We start from the raw sequence: 16,673 nt of genomic DNA on the forward strand, positions 1-16,673 counted from the left end.
AAGTTTTCTTCCCAGTGAAATGCATTTAAAACCTAAAGTTCTCTTACTGGGACTTCAGACTTCCCGACCAAGCCTGCCCTCCTTCAGGTTCCTCAGTGAAGATACCAACAAACAGAAGCTGCAGACAGCCTTTAAGTTGGTATTTTGTAGGTACACTTAACCAGGGGTGGGCCTCAGAATCAATCACTAGGGAAAGGTAAAAGAAAAAGTAAACATTGTTCAGCACCCCCCATGCCAAGGATACTAATTCATTATATTTAAGGTTGGGCACAAGCATCTATATTTTTACAAAGTTCTAAGGCTGATTCTGATGTGTCTTCTTGGTTGATTTGTGCAGGGGCCTATAAGGATGAGACTGGTGTGGCAGTACCCTGTGGGCAGTGTGGCACAGAGAGCAAGGTCTCAGGGAAGAAGCAGATAAGTGGGGGAGGGGGATGATGGGGAGTGGCCAGGTAAAGAGGTGGAGGGTTCCCAATAGCCTCTGGAACACTGAGGGCCTGGTTGGTGGGAAAGTCACCCTAGTTCAGGCTGAGGTGTTGCTTTTTTCCTTTCTTTTTTCTTGTTACTGTGATTTGGGTCAGTTTACAGAGCAAATTGGTTTTGCTATGTGTTGCTTCAGAAGCAAGATTGTTTCCTGCAAACTAGAACCAGGTAGCTCTGACTGTGATGGTCCTTTTGGGGCCTGAGCTCCTCTCCTGGTGTCCTCCACTAGCTTAAAGCTCAGGAGTCCGCCTGCCACCTGCAGTCAGGGCAGTGGAATGGCACGTTGCATAATGGCTTTTGTGTGGGGCCCCATTCTGGGGCTGGCTGTCTGTCCAAGGGAAGGGAAGAGCATTGTCTTTGCATAAAGGCCCTATACTCTTCACCTTTCACTGGGACAAAACAGCCCTTGAAGTCTGCTCCTGGAGCTTGGTGAGGCAGGGCCAGGCAGAAGACCCACTCTGCTGCCATGAGCCCCTGCTTACTAGCTTCCAGGAGCATGGTCCCTGCTTCAGACCCAGTATCCCCAATTCTCAGACACAAGCGCAGTGTTAAAGTATGGGGCCAAGGTCCTGGGTCTTTCTGGGCCCTCTGGCCCTCACCTCCCAGTCCTCTATGGAGCTCTGCCACCGGGCAATCTTGTCGATATTTTCCAGTCTTTGTTTCCTTTCGTTAATGAGCTGGGCCACGTTTTTCATGGCGTGTAAGGCAGCTTCCACGTCCTTGAAATCCGTGAAGCACAGCAGGGGAGCTGGAGGGCAGTAGGAGGGCTTGGGACCCTCCTGCATGCCTCTGGAGCCAGCCAGAGCTTCAATTATGGTGGTCCTGCTCAGGGAAGTTTCAGAGTGGGACTTACTTAATTTTTTAACCCTCCCACCCCAACTGCACAGACCGCTCCACAAGAGCAGGGACTCTTGGTTTACTCTCTCTTGCTGTTGCCTAGTGCTGATAGCAGGACCTGGCACAGTTGCTGTCTGAAGGGAGGCAAGCAGAGCCCCTCTGGGAACCCTGGTAGCACCCATACCTGTGCTGGGGGGGTGTGTATTTGAGCAGCTCAGCCAGCTGCAGAGGGTACTTGCAGATCTTCTGTACTGGTGTCAGCAGGAAGCCATCCAGGGAGATGTCAATCATCCTCTGGAGCAGCCGGCAGGCCTCGAAGAAGTACACATACTTGCTGAGCTTGGCAAGCCGAGAGAGCTCTACACTGGCATTGGGGTGATTGTTGCAATACTCTGAGTAGATCTGGAAGTCAGCTTGCTAGAGGGACATAGCTGGAGATCAGGACAACTGTACCCTGCCTATCTCCAGGTAAGTTCCCGGCTGGGGGGAGTCTGTTTGTTTGGAGTGCTGGTCCCAGTCTCCCTGAATAGAGCACCAGCTAAACACTCAAAGCCCAAGGGTAAGAAAACTCTGAAACTGAGAACCACCGGTATGCTACACACACATCATTCCCGCCACCCGCCACCCACCTCACCCCCACCCCCGCTTTTTCAGCTTCTCTTTGGCACACAGTTTGGCTGTACGTCAAGTTTTCTAATGAAATCAGTAAGACTAAGTACTTCCGTAGTGATACTGCCTTGAAAACCCAAGGAAGGGTCGCTATGAGTCAGGTCCAACTCGACGGCACGACAACAACAACAGGAATGGTATGGAAGCCAAAAATGAGAGGCAGAGGGTAAGCACTGCTGATTCATAGAAACTAGAAATGGATTTATTAAGAGAGCTCACAGGGGTACATCATCTATGACTAGCTGCTGGTCTAGGTTGTTTCCTCCTCAAAAAGTCCTTGGTCCCTATCTGAATGAACACTGCCACCACTGCCTCACACAGTGACATGTTCACCCACATCCTTGTGCCATGCATGAGGCTCGCTGTTGCCTCCTTTCCCTCTACACCTACTGGAGGCAGAGGGCCCAGCTCCACCATCAAGCAACCTTGGGCAAGTCAGGTAATACTCTGGGATTCCTGGACCAGGTGAAATGAGGGGACAACCCCTCCTGGGGGAGGTTGTGATGGCCACACTAGGCAATATGCCTGTCTCTGGAACTGCCTCTCCATAGAGATCAGCCCCATTCTCCCTTCCCTAAGCCACAACTCAGCCTGCTGGATCCAGCTTCACGTACCTAGGTGCCCAGACCTGCTGCCCAAGCATACCACCTGCACCTGCACAGAAACAGTCTGCCTATACCACTGCACTGTCTCCCTGGTTCCCCATTCCCTAGGGTGGCATTAGAAGTAGCCTGCTGATGGGCTGTCTTGGCTTTGTACTTTCTGCTTAAGGACCTAGAGACTGTTAGAGAGGGGGATACAGACAAGAAACTCTTTCCACGCAGACCAGAGTCTTGGCTATGTGCCAGCTGGAATAGAAAGGACAAGTACTGTAAGTGCAAATAAACCATAGTTTGTGTACTGTGTGAGGAACCCCAGGTGGCCCATCTCTGGCCGCAGCAGATCCCTCCCTCAAGCCTAGGCCTTCCCTACTCCAAGGAGCTTTCCTGGACTTGGTAGGTCCCTACTTCCTTGGCGTGTCACTCCTAAAATGGTGATGAAGGGTGAGGGCAGTTAGTCAGGTGGAGGCATGAGAGCAGAGTCCACTCAGAACATTTGGAATCTTCTGCGAAGAGAGCAGGTTGCCTGCTAGGCAGGTCTCTGGAAGGATGCAAGGAGACTAAACATAGGAGAGCAGAGAGCAGGGTGGGAGCAAGCCAGGGCCAGGGTGTGTGTTGAGGGCATGCTGAGAATTGGCAGGGCTGCACTCACATGCTCCAGGAAGCCGGAGCCCAGTTCACTCAGGTGCGGGTGCTCGCCATTGAATTTCTGCTCCAGGGCCTTGATGAAGGCCTTCTGGCATCGGTAGATGTCCTCGATATTCCCAAAAATGGTGCGGACTTGGTTCTCGCTGAACAAGTCTGCACGCTTGCGGCACTGCCTAATGTAGCCCTGGGGGGTCAGGGGTAATCAGGGCGGTCCCAGGACCCCCACGGCCATCCCCATCCCGGTGCTCCACCTGGCCCTCATCTCGCAAATGTCACGCAGGTGCTTGATGTAGTCCCTCTCGGTGCTGAGGATCTCGTTAATGACGTTGGTGCGCATCTGGTCTTTGCTGCTCTGCACTAAGCTGCAGTCCTCAGCCTTGCCGTCTGCAACCCTGCTATCGTTCCTAGCCCAAAAGGCCTTGTTCTCGTCTGCGGGCTCATCCTGGTTCACCCGCAGCTGCAGGCAATGCATGGAAGGTCAGTGCCCCAGGAAGGGTCAGAACCCTGCACCTGGCACCCCAAGAAGGGTCAGTGCCCCCACCCAGCAGGGTGGCAGGGGAAATGAGCCTTGGAAGGAGGGTCTGACTGGGTCAGAGGCTGGACAGGCAGGTAGGGGTCCTGTGAAGATGGAGGGGCGATTGGAAACCCCTGACAGGCACACATGCTGCTCCCAGCCCAGGACTGCTGCTGAGGGCAGTCGTCACTGCCCGTGTTTTCCAGAGACCATCCAAGGCCTCCTTATGCTCCTGCAATGTCTAGTCTTTCTATACTCAGCACAGCACCTGCAACAGAGCAGTGCTCAGACATACCTTCTGAGTTGTGCCTGCTCACACCTTGAGTTCTCTGGGGCTGACAGGGCCTGGCTGGGGCTCTGACCTGGACTAGGAGAGTTTGGGGCACAGCATACACAGGTCATCAAGGGTTTGAGGCCAGAGTTATGGGCTTCAAGAGAAGCATGACCCAGGTGAAATGGGCCATCCCTTGATGCCCTCTGCTGAGCCTTAGAGATGTATCTCAACTCCTTCCCTGGAGACCAGAGGCCACCTAGGTGGAATTCTGGGTCCTCAGCTGTGGTCTCAGGCTAACATGGAACGTCTGTACCTCAGTTTCCTCGTGCAAATACTGGTTTTCATCTCATAGAGTTACATGAGTTAGATTAGATAATCCACATAAAATGCTCTGCACAGGGCTTTAGTAAGTAAATGCTTGGTAAAGAAGTTGTTTGTGGTACGGTTATTCTAAATGTGCCAGTTTCCCTCGGAGGGGTGGAGTTCTGTATCCACACACCAGTCCTTTCTGAATTGCTTTCCTTACTGGTCACCAAGGGCCATCCAGAAGGGGGTTGGGGCACAGGGATAGGAGGAGGTGGCAGCTCTGGAGGAGGAGGAACTGGCCCTCCAGCCACACACCCACCCTTTCAGCCCACATGCAGGGAGAAGTGGGAGGTCCAACTCTGTGCCTCAGGCCCTGGCCGATTGGTGGCCTGAGTTAGCTCAGGCCATGTCAGGCTTGGGTTTCTGAGGAGAGCTAGGTGGCTCTTTATTGGGCAGTTAGGCAGGGGTCTGACAGCCCTTATCTGCAGAGGGACTAGGAGAACCTCAGGTGGAGTTGTACCCGTACAAAGGTGGCTGGAAACCACCCCTCGCCGTCTGTGATGCGACCCCACCACCACTCTCTGTTGGTGGCGTCCATCACTTCGATGATATCCCCAGCTTTGAAGCCCAGTTCTTGCTCATCCATGGCGACATGATCCCAGAGTGCTTCAGCACAGACCACGCTGCCATCACTGATCAGCTGTGGAGAGAGTCAGGGACAGGCTGGTCAGCAGGCACCCCCGGTCCTCTGCTCCCCCTGCCAACAGCCCTGATGGGTCTATGGAAGGACAGACACTTCTCCTCCCTGAGCCAGGTGTACTTCCTGGGCAGGGTGTACTCTGGGCATCACTACCCAGGGAGCACTCAGCAAAGATGCCCAAACTGCACTGGATCACTGCAGACATGGCTCGTCACAGATACTGAGGGTGGCATGCTTCAGAGACCACATCACCTCTCTTGCTCAGTGTAGACCTTCCTCCCACTCTTGTGGGCCAATGACTTAAGGTGTTGCCTCCTACTGCAGCCCTCCAACCTGTGGTCTTCACTGTGGTGCTGGGGTTAGGACTCTGAGAGGCACAGTCTGCTGTGTCAGCTGCTCTCATTAGGCTCTGCCAACAGAGGCATTCAAGGAAGATGCCAGGCAAAAACAGGGAGAGGAGTATGCGCCTTCCTTTTGGTCTGTTGTGGACTTGCAGTTCCTGTTGGCCAGGCTGCAACGTGCATGCTTTTTTTTTTAATTAAAAAAAAAAAAAACACTCAGAATCAGCCCCAGACACCAGCTGGGCAGTGGCTCTCTGAGCTCTAGTAATATGCCCAGGGGATTCTAATTTTATATATTACTCCATGGTAAGAAGACTGGGCAATCTCCTGCAGAGATACTGCCTCAGAAACCCAAGGAGAGGTTGCTATAAGTCGGGACTGACTTGATGGTAGTGAGTTTAGTATAAGAGTGTGTGTGTGTATGTAATATTTTATTGTATTTCTGGTGAAGGTTTGCACAGCAGTTTAGGTTCCCAATTTGTGCACAGATTGTTCAATGACATTGGTTACATTCTTCACAATGTGTGAACATTTTAATTATTTCCATTCTGGTTGTTCCCTTTTTATTAGTCTAGTTATTCCTGCCCCTTTATTTTCTCATTTTTACTTTAAAGTAATTTTTGATCATTTGGTCTCATATAGATGAGATTTTAAGGAGCACAGTACTCCCCGGTGGTATTCTTTATTTTGTAAACTAATCTGTTATTTTGCTAAAAGGTGACCTCAGGGGCTACTTTTGGTTCAAGTTTAAAGTGTATCTCAGGGCAGTAGTCTCAGGGAGTCCTGCAGTGTCAACCAGTCTAGTAAGTGTCTAGTAAGTTTTTTGTTTTGTTTTTTTTTTAAAGGAATTTGAGAGTCTATCGCACATTTTTCTCCCATTCTATCAGGATCTATCTATTGTGGCCTTGAGCAGAATGCAGTAGTGGTAGCTGAGCACTATCTAGTTCTTCTGGTCTCAAGGTAGATGAGGCCATGGCTCCTCTATATTATTAGCCCCATAGACTAGTTTCTTCTTTGAGTCTTTGGCTTCCTTCTCTCTCTTTTGCTCCAGATGAATAGAGACCAATAGTTGATGGTTGCTCCCACATTAAGGCCTCAGACACTACTCACCAAACTAGGATGTAGAACACAACTTTATGTATTTTATGCTGTGGTGGTTACGTTTGTGTGTCAGTTTAGCTGGGCCTGGTTGAGTGGCTGGGCAGCTGAATGTAGTTATTCCCCTTGGTGAGACTGGTGATTAACTCTTATGGTGGAATCTATTGGAGCAGTTGAGTAGCTGCTTTGGGTATGTGGTCTGCTTCCTGTATATAAGAAACAGCTTTGGAAATGGTCTCTAGTTTATGGCGTGCTTGGACCCTGCATGTAGCCGTGTTGTTGTACAGCAGCCTGCCATGCTCTGCCGAACCTTATGACTCAATGGACTTGAATTAATGGCCTGCCATGTGGTTTGGTAACATCGGGACTGTGCCATTTTATTTGTTGACCTTGGGCTTGTTAGCCTCAGCAGCCAGTAGCTGCCTGAGTGAAGAGATGCCTCTAGCTTCAACGTGCCAGGAGCAAGAGGCAGAGCTGAAGCCCAAAGTCGAGGAGTTTTCACACAGCCCCTAGAGCCTGGCACTTTGAACTTGGACTTAAAGCTTCCAAACTGTGAGAGAATAAACTCCTATTTGTGAAAGCCATCCTATTTGTGGTAGATATTCTTGTCAGCAGCACTAGGTAACCAGAACATATGCCAATTGACCAAGATGTCACACAAGACAATGGTCTACTTCTTCTATGGTCTACTTCTTCTTCTATGGTCTACTACTTTTAACCCAGGAAACAAATCCTGGGAGATATTTATGTCTAAAAAAGTATAACTACCCTATGTGCATTATTATATATCTGTATGGAAGCTCTGGTGGTGTAGTGCCTAAGGCATCTGACAGATAACCAGAAGGCTGGCAGTTCAAACCCACAGCCACTCCTTGGAACGAAGATTTGGCAATCTACTTCGGTAGAGTTACCGCCTCAGAAACTCAAGGAGAGGTTGCTATGAGTCATATAGTCACATACATGCATATATATATATATATATGTACACACACACACAAGAGCCCTGGTGGTGCAGTGGTTAAAGCACTTGGCTGCTCATCAAAAGGTTAGTCATTTGAACCCACTAGTTGGTCTATGGGAAAAAGATGTGGCAGTCTGTTTCTGTAAAGATTTCAGCCTTGGAAGCCCTATGAGGCAGTTTTGCTCTGCTGAACAGGGTCACTGTAAGTTGGAATCTAATCGACAGCATTAGTTTTTTGTTGACTATATATATATATATGTAGTATATATACACACACATATACATACATACACACATATACTCAGAGCCAGAATTGACAGGACTGCCTTGTTTTTCTGCGTCTCATAAGTTTTCCATCTTTGACAAAGTGCAGTCTTACCAATTTTCTATCACTCATTTTAGTGGAAAATATTTGAGTTTTCCTTCTCTGACAGGTTTCTGCCTTTCACAGGTTCCAACTTTCCCAGGTTTTTCTTATACACCTATAGACATACATATGTCTACATGCACATACATTTTTTTGGTTGTTGTTGCTATTGTTTCAAAATTATATATGCTATAAAAATTACCAAAAGGTCTTTTTTCTCTTGAGTACATTTTAGTATAATCATTTACATTTGTCAGACTGTGCACACTTCACCCCCATTCGATTTTATCTTTCTCATCACCACAAGTAACAAGTGCCTACTATTTAGAGTGAATCCCTCTCTCCCTTGCCCCCCATCCCTGGTAACCACAAATGAACATTTTTTTGTGTGTATTTGTTTGTTCTTATCATTTCATAAAAGTTAGAACATACAATATATATTTTTGTAATTTACTTATTTCCCTCAACATAATGTCCTTCAGGTTCATCCATGTTATGAGATGTTTTGGAAACTCATTTTTCTTTATTGCTAACTAATATTTCATCGTATGTATGTACCACATTTTACCTATTCACCTGTGGACAGGAACTTACGTTGTTTCTATCTTTTTGCTATTATACATAGTGCTGGAATGAACATTTGTCTGTTTGTCATTTTTTTAGATCCCTAGGGTATATACCTAGAAATGGAATTTCTGGGTCATATACTTCTGTAGTGATATTGCCTCGGAAACCCAAGGAGGGGTTGCTATTGGTCGGGTCTGACTTGATGGCACATAACAAAACAACAACAATGGCAGCTCTACCTTTAGCTTTTTGAGGAACTTCCAGACTGTTTTCCATAACAGCGGTACCATTTTATATTCCTCCCATTGCAACAATGGGGGAAAAGTGTTCCTGTGGTGTAGCGATTACATGTTATGGCTTTTCTAGCTATAGTATTTCTAACTCCCACTCTGCCGTGAGTAACTGAGTAGCTGCTTGTTAAATTCATCCACCTGGAGCAACACAAAGAAATCTTCTGGGAAGTTCACACGCTCTCAGGTGTGTAGAATTCTGATGTTGGGATTGGTTAGTTTTGCCACTCTGGGAGGCTCAAAATGAGCCCTCCTATAGAGGCAGAGAGAGTCTGTCTCTGACTGCTGGCTGAGAAAGACATGCTGCTGAGAGAGAGATGTGAGAGACATGTACTGCTGAGAGAAAGATGTGCTACTGAGAGAGACTGGCAGCTGAGAGATGGCCAGCTGAGAGAGACTGAGCATGTTCCTGAACTTTAATTGTAGCTTGTTGCTTCCCTAATAAACCCCATAATGTGTGAGTTGTGTGTGGCCACTGCAGTGAATTATTGAACCCAGGACAGAGATGGATGGGTGCTGAGGGAGGTAAGTAAGGTTAGTAAGAGGGCTGGAGGGTGGCGGCATGTCTGGCCTCATAGGAGCAGGCATTGGGCTGCTGATGGTGATTCTGTTCTCCTCTTTTGTAGTTAGAGGAAGTCAGAAGATGCCGCCTTCCTGCCCCTTTAGCAGTTCCTATTTCTCCACATCTCCTCTAATACTTATTTTCTGATTTTTTTTAAAAAAATCCAGCCTAGTGGGAGTGAAGTGGTTATGTCATTGTTGTTTTGATTTACATTTCTATGATGGCTAATGATGTTGAGCATCTTTTAATATGTCTGTTGGCCATTTGCATATCTTCTTTGGTGAAGTGTCTCATCATGTCCTTTGTCTATTTTTTGACTAGGTTTGTCTTTTTGTTGTTAAGTTGTAGAAGTTTTCTCTATATCTTAGATATTAGATCCTTATCAGTTATATAGCTCCCAAATATTTTTTTCCCACTCTATAGGCTCTCTTTTTACTCTTTTGATAATGTCATTTGATGAACATAAGTATTTAACTTTTATGAGGTCCCAGTTATCCATTTTTTTGTTCTGTTGCTCATACATTTTGTTTTTGATAATCTTTCATTGAACAAAATTAGATCTGTCTTGGTCCTCTAGTGCCACTCTAACAAATATACCACAAATGGGATGGCTTTAAGTCAAACAGGGATTTATTCTCTTACAGTTTAAGAGGCTACATGTCTGAGTTCCAAGTGCCAAGCTGTAGGGACTGGGTGAAAGCCCCTTGTCCTTAGGCTTCAACTCTGCCTCTTGCTTCTGGCCCACTGAAGCTGGCTGGAGGCTTTTCTTAATTCAAGCAGCTGCTGGCTGCTGAGACTGGCAAACCCAAGGTTGACATGTAAAAAGGCACAGTCCCAAGATTATCAAACAACATGGCAGGCAGGCCACTAGTTCAAGTCCAGAAAAAGCCCTAAGATTGGCAGGGCATGGCAGGCTGCTGAATGAAGACTTGGCTACATGCAGTGTCTAACTGTGCCAAAAAGCTGCAGAGACCTTTCTCAAAACTTCTTATGTACTGGAAGCACGCTACATCTCTAACTAAGACAGTTATTCAGCTGCTCCAGTAGAATCCACCAGGGAGTTGCTTACCAGTCATCCAGCTGCCCAGCCACTCAAAACCAGGCCCAGCCAAGTTGACACATTCTCTTGACTATCACAAGGTCCAAAAGCTTTGCTTCTATATTTTCTTTCAAGAACTTTATGGTTTTAGATACATTTTGAGTTAGTTTTTGTGTATGGCATGAGGTATGGATCTTGTTTCATTTTTCTGCATGTGGAAATCCAGTTTTGCTGGCACCATTTGTTGAAGAGACAGCTACTTCCCTAATGGATGGGTGTGGCTCCCTTGTCAAAAATCAGCTTTAACAATCCAACCTTTTCCCTTCACTCCCAGCTCTAGGAGTAGGTACTCTGCTATCTTTGTGATGCTTCAGAATTCTCTTGATCCTTTGTCCTCTCCATTCTAATGAGGGACATGGTTTCTGTCTCCTGAGTGGGCCCTGCCTAATGCATCCACTCCAGCCAGTACCTGAAGACTGTTCACTGACCCATGAAACTGAACCCCCTCCTTTCTGCAGCTCTATGGTGAGCCTCACTCTCTGATGAACAGACACCTGCTTTTCTGTCCTGTGTACTTAGCTCTCTGCCTTATAAATGAATGAATGTTCTCTGAGTTTAGGGCAGGAATGTAGGGGTGGGGTTTTCTCAACAGAAGATGCAGGTCTTATGTGTGCAATGCAAGGAACCAATTCTTAGCTCAGGCTGTCACACCCAGAGTCCTAAAGACTCAACAGGCAAAGCCATTCCCTTTCTAGCTCCTGAACAGCAAGTCTGGGCTTCTCCAGACAGACCTAGTGGAAGCACACCTCTCAGAGAAGCCCACAAACCCATGTGCACATGCTTACTCACAGCATGATGGCCATTTCTGGGGCTCACAAGCTTTTACAGGCCCACCCAGGGACCCAGACTCTTAGCCTGCATTAGTTCCAGGGGCTTCAGATTTCTCAGGTGATCAGAGCACTCATCCCCAGCTACATAGACAAACTGCAAACATGTTTGATTCTGCAGGGTGGGCCTGGCCTTCAAGATCCATCCCAAACTGGATGGAGAGAAGACGACTGAGGAAGGGCCACAAAAACAAACTCCCTGAACCACCCAGGGAGTGGGTGCTGAGACTGGGGCAGGCAGTCAGGTACTTTCCCCACAGAACGGTTTCTATTTGAGGCCTTGAAGGATGTAGCTAAAGGAAAATGGGAAGCAGAGTACTCAAAGTTAGTATGGGTAAGCCTATGAGAAAATAGGCTGCAGGCCAACATTCATGTGCCCAGGGTCTGTAATGATAGGTGAGTGTACACATCAGAACAAAGTATGTCCATAATAATGGGCAAGTGTGTGCATGAGAACAGAGCATGTTTTTAAGGATAGGCAGGTGTGTGCATGAGAACAGAGCATGTCTTTAAGGATAGGCAGGTGTGTGCATCAGAGTAAAGCATATCCATGATGACTGGTGAGTGTACACTCCAAGACAGAGTATCTGTAATGACAGGCAGCTGTGTGCCTCAGGCTATAGCATGTCCATAATGACAGGCAAGTGTGTACGTCAGAGCAGAAAGTGTCCCTAATGACAAGCAGGTATGCACCTCAGGACAGGGAATATCTGCAATGACAGGTACATGTGTGCCTCCAGACAGAGTGTGTCCATAAGGGCAGATGAGTGTGCACCTCAGGGCAGAGAGCATAGGTTGGCCTCAGGACAGAGCATGTTGATGATGATAGGTGGATGTGTGCCTGAATATACAGCGTGTCTTTAACTCAGACACATGTGAGTTTCAGGGCAGAGCATGTCCCTAACTACAGGTGAGAGTGTGCATTAGGGTAATATGCATCTATCTGGGTGTATATGAAGGGTTGTAAGTAATGAGTATTAATATAAGTCAGTGCCTCAAGGAAAGCACAGAAGCAGGGACAGAGGATGGCCACTTGCAAACGCTAGACAGTAGGCAGCACATTGAGCACTTGGCCCAAGCTATGCATAACCAGAGGGTCCACAGTGATGTGTGCCGTGTTTGCAGAACTGGATGAGAACACATTTTTAGAAAAGGTCGATCTACTCATGTGTCAAGGGGAGTTCCAATCAAGGAGCATTGGGTTTCCCCATCACCAGCTGTTAGGGAGAAAGACAATGTTGGGGAAACATCTTACAGTTGGACTTCTGTGAACCCAGCAATCTCCAAAAGCTCCTGTGAGCTCAGGAAGTATAAGCCTGGTTTCTGGCTCTCATCTTCCCTATGCACTGGGACAGTGTGAGTGGGCAGATCTGCCTACAGAGGAGCTGTCCTGAATGAACACTTTGTACATTCTGTGGGCAGGGTGTGGAAGGCCACGACAGGAAAAAGGCATGGGAAGAGTTGGGAAAATTTGTATGCTTCAATGATGACTGAATTATCAAGAGTTACCAAGACCAAGAATATGGAATAATTCACTTCTCAGGCAAAGAGACACAACTGCTTTGAAATTCAACTTCTTAGAAAAGGGAGTTCTGAGACTATGTGCGTATAGCCCTGACGTGTGCACCAGCAAACTTCCCTGGTCACCAGTCCTCTGTGGCTTGTCAGGACACTACATTTCCATCTCCAGAGGACAAAAATCTAATCTAGGAAGTGACTGCTGTCTATCAGGCTCCCACCAGGTGTCCACACACATGCACCAGGACAACATCAAGGATATCTTCCCTGCAGGAGGTGATACTCCAAACCTAGTTGCAGCCCACACAGCCCGACAGCTCTAGGTGGTTCCTGCCTGATATTACCAGGTCAGGCATCTGTCTACCTCTCACTTTCCCTCAAATGACTTCTAACAGAAACCCAGCAGAAATGGTCTGGTGCTTCTTCTACTGTATTCAGCCAGCTCTTGGAGGGAGCTCTTATAGAGCGATGAGGAAGATTTCTTGAGATGTGGGGCAAAGAACCAGGGATTTACAGAGAAACCAGGGTTCTAGGCTGCCACCATTGTCTGTCAGTTTGTTGCACTGTGGTGGCTTGAGTGGTGCAGTGATGTTGGAAGCTTTCCTACTGTTGTTGTTATGTGCCGTGGAGTCAGACCCGACTGATAGCAACCCCTCCTTGGGTTTCCGAGGGTAGTATTTCAAATAATAGTAGGGTCATCCATGGTGGACAGGTTTCAGTGGAGCTTCCAGACTAAGACAGCTTATGAAAAAAGGCCTGGACATCTGTTTCTGAAAATTAGCCAATGAAAAAACCACAACAGAATACTGTCTGACATAGTGCTGAGAATGAGTCCCCTAGATTGGAAGGCACTCCAATACAGAGGACACAACAATAGACTGGAACATACTGAAGATCATGAAGATGGCACATGAACATTTCGTTCTGTCATATATGGGGTTGCCATTAGTGATAGAGTCAATGACAGTCCAATATTCTGGATATGGTTATAGACTCCACTTTTCCCATTCCACTTATTCACACTGGGAGTCCTTGGGAGAGGGAGGCTGGTCACTTTTCCTGCTTCACACCCTAGCACATAGGATACTCCATAGACAAATGGCATGAGCCAATCCTCTGACCTTCTGTGCCTTAAGGTCCCATCAGGTCCTGGTAAGTGTCTGTTCTACTGGGGCTGCAAAGCCCTCGTGTAGATCTCAGAATGCAGAAGTGTCCTGATGAGGTGTATTCATGGTATCACCCATTCATTTGGGGTCTGTAAGTTGGGAGAGTAGCCTCGCTACTTACTACCTACACTGAAAATCCTGAGTCCTTAAGTTATCCAAAAAAACAAAACAAAACAAAAACTCACTGCCATCGAGTCGATTCTGACTCATAGCCACCTCCGTTTTGGTTTTCAAGGTGGTAAATCTTTACAGATGTAGATGACCCAGTCTTCCTTCTGTGGAGTGGCTAGTAGGTTTGAACCATGAACCTTCTGGTTAGGTACTACACCACCAGACCTCCTCTGGTACTTCATAAACACTGTTGAATGTTAGCTATTATCCAACTACTGCTCTCCTTCCCTTCCTTGAATACCAGAGCACATCTTTCTTCTCCAAAGAGGTGTCCAGGCTGTTCTAGCCTATGTGGGTGTTGGGCTACATGTATATAGTGCTGTAATAGACATAGGAAGTGGGTACTGCCCTGTCTCACTACATCCCCTGACAAAGAAGCTCAGACTAATGAAGGTCAAGGAGAGATTCAATATTAAGGACAAAAAGGAAAGCGGCTATAGGCACAGCTGAACATGTTTGAGGGAATCATAAGGGTTTACTTTGGATGGTGGGCCTAGGAAACACCCAGTACATAGGAAAAGGAGTCCCAGGAATAAAAATAAACTTCACAAAGCTCTCTGTTCATTAGACTTGCATGCACATGTGGTTGTATGTGTGTGTGCATGTGTTCACACGTGTGTGTAATGAGTGTGAAAGGTGAGAATCATAACAATCCTTACAGGGGTGGATGGTGATATATAGGAAGGCTACTCTTAGACCCCTGCCTGCCACTATGCTCCCTCCTTCCTCTACCTGGCTACCAATTAGGGCAGAAAGCCTCTAGTTCTCCACAGTGGAGATGAGCACTGCCTGGGCATCTAAGTTGGAGAATCAATTAACATGATGAAGTGCTCTGAGACAGAGGTAAGCAAAGACCCTGAGGCTGTGACCTAAATACATGTCTTGGTTATCTCCAGTGGCTGTCCAGCTGTCCCTGCTTTACCTGGGTGGGTTTTGAGAAAGCTCTCTGCAACCCTCCTCACTCCAAAGCTCCTCCTCAACAGCTCCATTTGTAGGGAAGCTAAGCTAGTTGGTGTGGTTATCTTCCATTCCTTTTAACACATCAGTAAGTCACTTGGAGGAGCTCTGATGGCATAATGCCTAAGATATTTGACTGAGAAGGATGGCAGTTCAAACCCATCAGCCACTCCTTGGAAGGAAGATTGGGCAATCTACTTCCATAGAGACACTGCCTTGGAAACGCAAAGAGGGGTCACCATGAGTGGGATCTGACTCGATGGCAGTGAGTTTTTGTTTTTTTTTTTTTTTTAAAGTCACTTTGAAGACTAAGGTGTGCCTAATCCAAGGCATGGTATTTTCAATTGCTTCATATGCATGTGAAAGTTGGACAGTGAAAGAAGAGTTGATGCCTTTGAATTATAGTGTTGGTGAAATATACTCAGAATACCATGGACTGCCAGAAGAGCTAACAAATCTGTCCTGGAAGAAGTGCAGCTGGAATGCTTCTTGGAAGAGAGAATGGTGAGACTTTGTCTCACCTATTTTGGTCATGTGGTCTGAAGGGACCATTCCCTGGAAAAGGATATCATGCTTGGTAAAGTGGATGGTCAGCGAAAAACGGGAAAACCCTCTACAAGATAGATTGACACAATGGCAGTGATGGTGGGCTCAATTATAGCAAGGATTGTGAGGATGATGCAGGACTAGGCAGTTGTTCTGTTGTAACAATGGGTTGCTATGAGTCAGAGTCAATTCAATGGCACCTCACAACACAAGTCACAAAAACAGAAGGTACTGTGTGTGAAAAGAATCTTAGTGGACAGCCCTGGACCCTAGGCCAACTGATGCCAGCTCAGACCCTGGTTAGGGCACTGACAGACATTAATACCTGCTGATAGCTTTGGAGAGGAGTAGGATCTGAGGGACTGCTCCTCTCATCTCAAGATAGCTGCTGAGGCCAGCTGCCCAGAGGGAGCGAGTAGTTGGACCTGTAGGCTCGGGACTGTAGTTGCAGGGGACATCAAGCCCAAAAGTGTGTGTATGTGAGGAAGGTTTGCTGGTCTGATAGAGTCTGATGGAACCACTGAGGCTATGGCCCCTAGCTGCCCTTCAGGTCTGGAATTGAACCCACTCCTGTGGCTTCCAGCCAAACAAAAGACAGGCATATGAGGTGAACATATATATTAGGTAGATACACTCCTTGGAGAGATCAATCATGGGAGAATGGAAGAGCTGTGTATGCACAGGGAGACAGCTCAGGGAACAGGAGTGCATGGAAGGGAGCTGTTGCACTATGGTAAATTGTAGTCAATGTCATAAGACAATGTGTATGAGAACTGCTGTATGGAAAGTGAGTTTGCTCTGTAAACTTTCACCCAAATCACAATTTTTAAAAAAAGGAGAAAAAAAACAAACAAACATTGTTCCACATCCTACTTTGGCGAGTAGTGACTGGGATCTTAAAAGCTTACAAGGGGCCATCTAGATGCAACGATGGGTCTCTCCTTGTCCAGAGCAAAGAAGAATGAAGAAAACCAAAGGCACATGGAAACAATTAGTCCAAGTGACTGGTACACCATGCAATCACCAGCCTATATGACTATGAGACCAGAATAACTAGATTGTGCCTGGCTACCACTATCAACCACTCAGAGGGGGATCTGTGTAGGAGATCCTGGATAGAGTGGGAGAACAATATGGGACAAAACTCAAAATCCTTAAAAAAAAAAAAAAATG

At 47.0% G+C, this 16,673-nt stretch overlaps 1 protein-coding gene across 1 annotated transcript in view; it reads right to left on the reverse strand.

Annotated features, from left to right (window-relative positions):
* ARHGEF4 (Rho guanine nucleotide exchange factor 4) overlaps nucleotides 1-16,673 on the reverse strand; it is a 302,751-nt gene that overhangs the window by 3,494 nt on the left and 282,584 nt on the right. Inside the window, exons 2-6 of the mRNA XM_042782264.1 lie at nucleotides 4,851-5,030; nucleotides 3,493-3,693; nucleotides 3,241-3,420; nucleotides 1,505-1,737; nucleotides 1,083-1,212 (exon numbers count right to left, since the gene is read on the reverse strand). Of these exons, the coding sequence (XP_042638198.1) occupies nucleotides 1,083-1,212; nucleotides 1,505-1,737; nucleotides 3,241-3,420; nucleotides 3,493-3,693; nucleotides 4,851-4,976 (870 nt within the window). The 5' untranslated portion in view covers nucleotides 4,977-5,030. The remainder of the gene's footprint in view (nucleotides 1-1,082; nucleotides 1,213-1,504; nucleotides 1,738-3,240; nucleotides 3,421-3,492; nucleotides 3,694-4,850; nucleotides 5,031-16,673) is intronic.

Source organism: Orycteropus afer, unplaced genomic scaffold (genome assembly GCF_000298275.1).
Source record: "Orycteropus afer afer isolate SDZICR_OR568_19922 unplaced genomic scaffold, OryAfe1.0 scaffold00274, whole genome shotgun sequence".
In the NCBI taxonomy this organism is placed as follows: Eukaryota; Metazoa; Chordata; class Mammalia; order Tubulidentata; family Orycteropodidae; genus Orycteropus; species Orycteropus afer.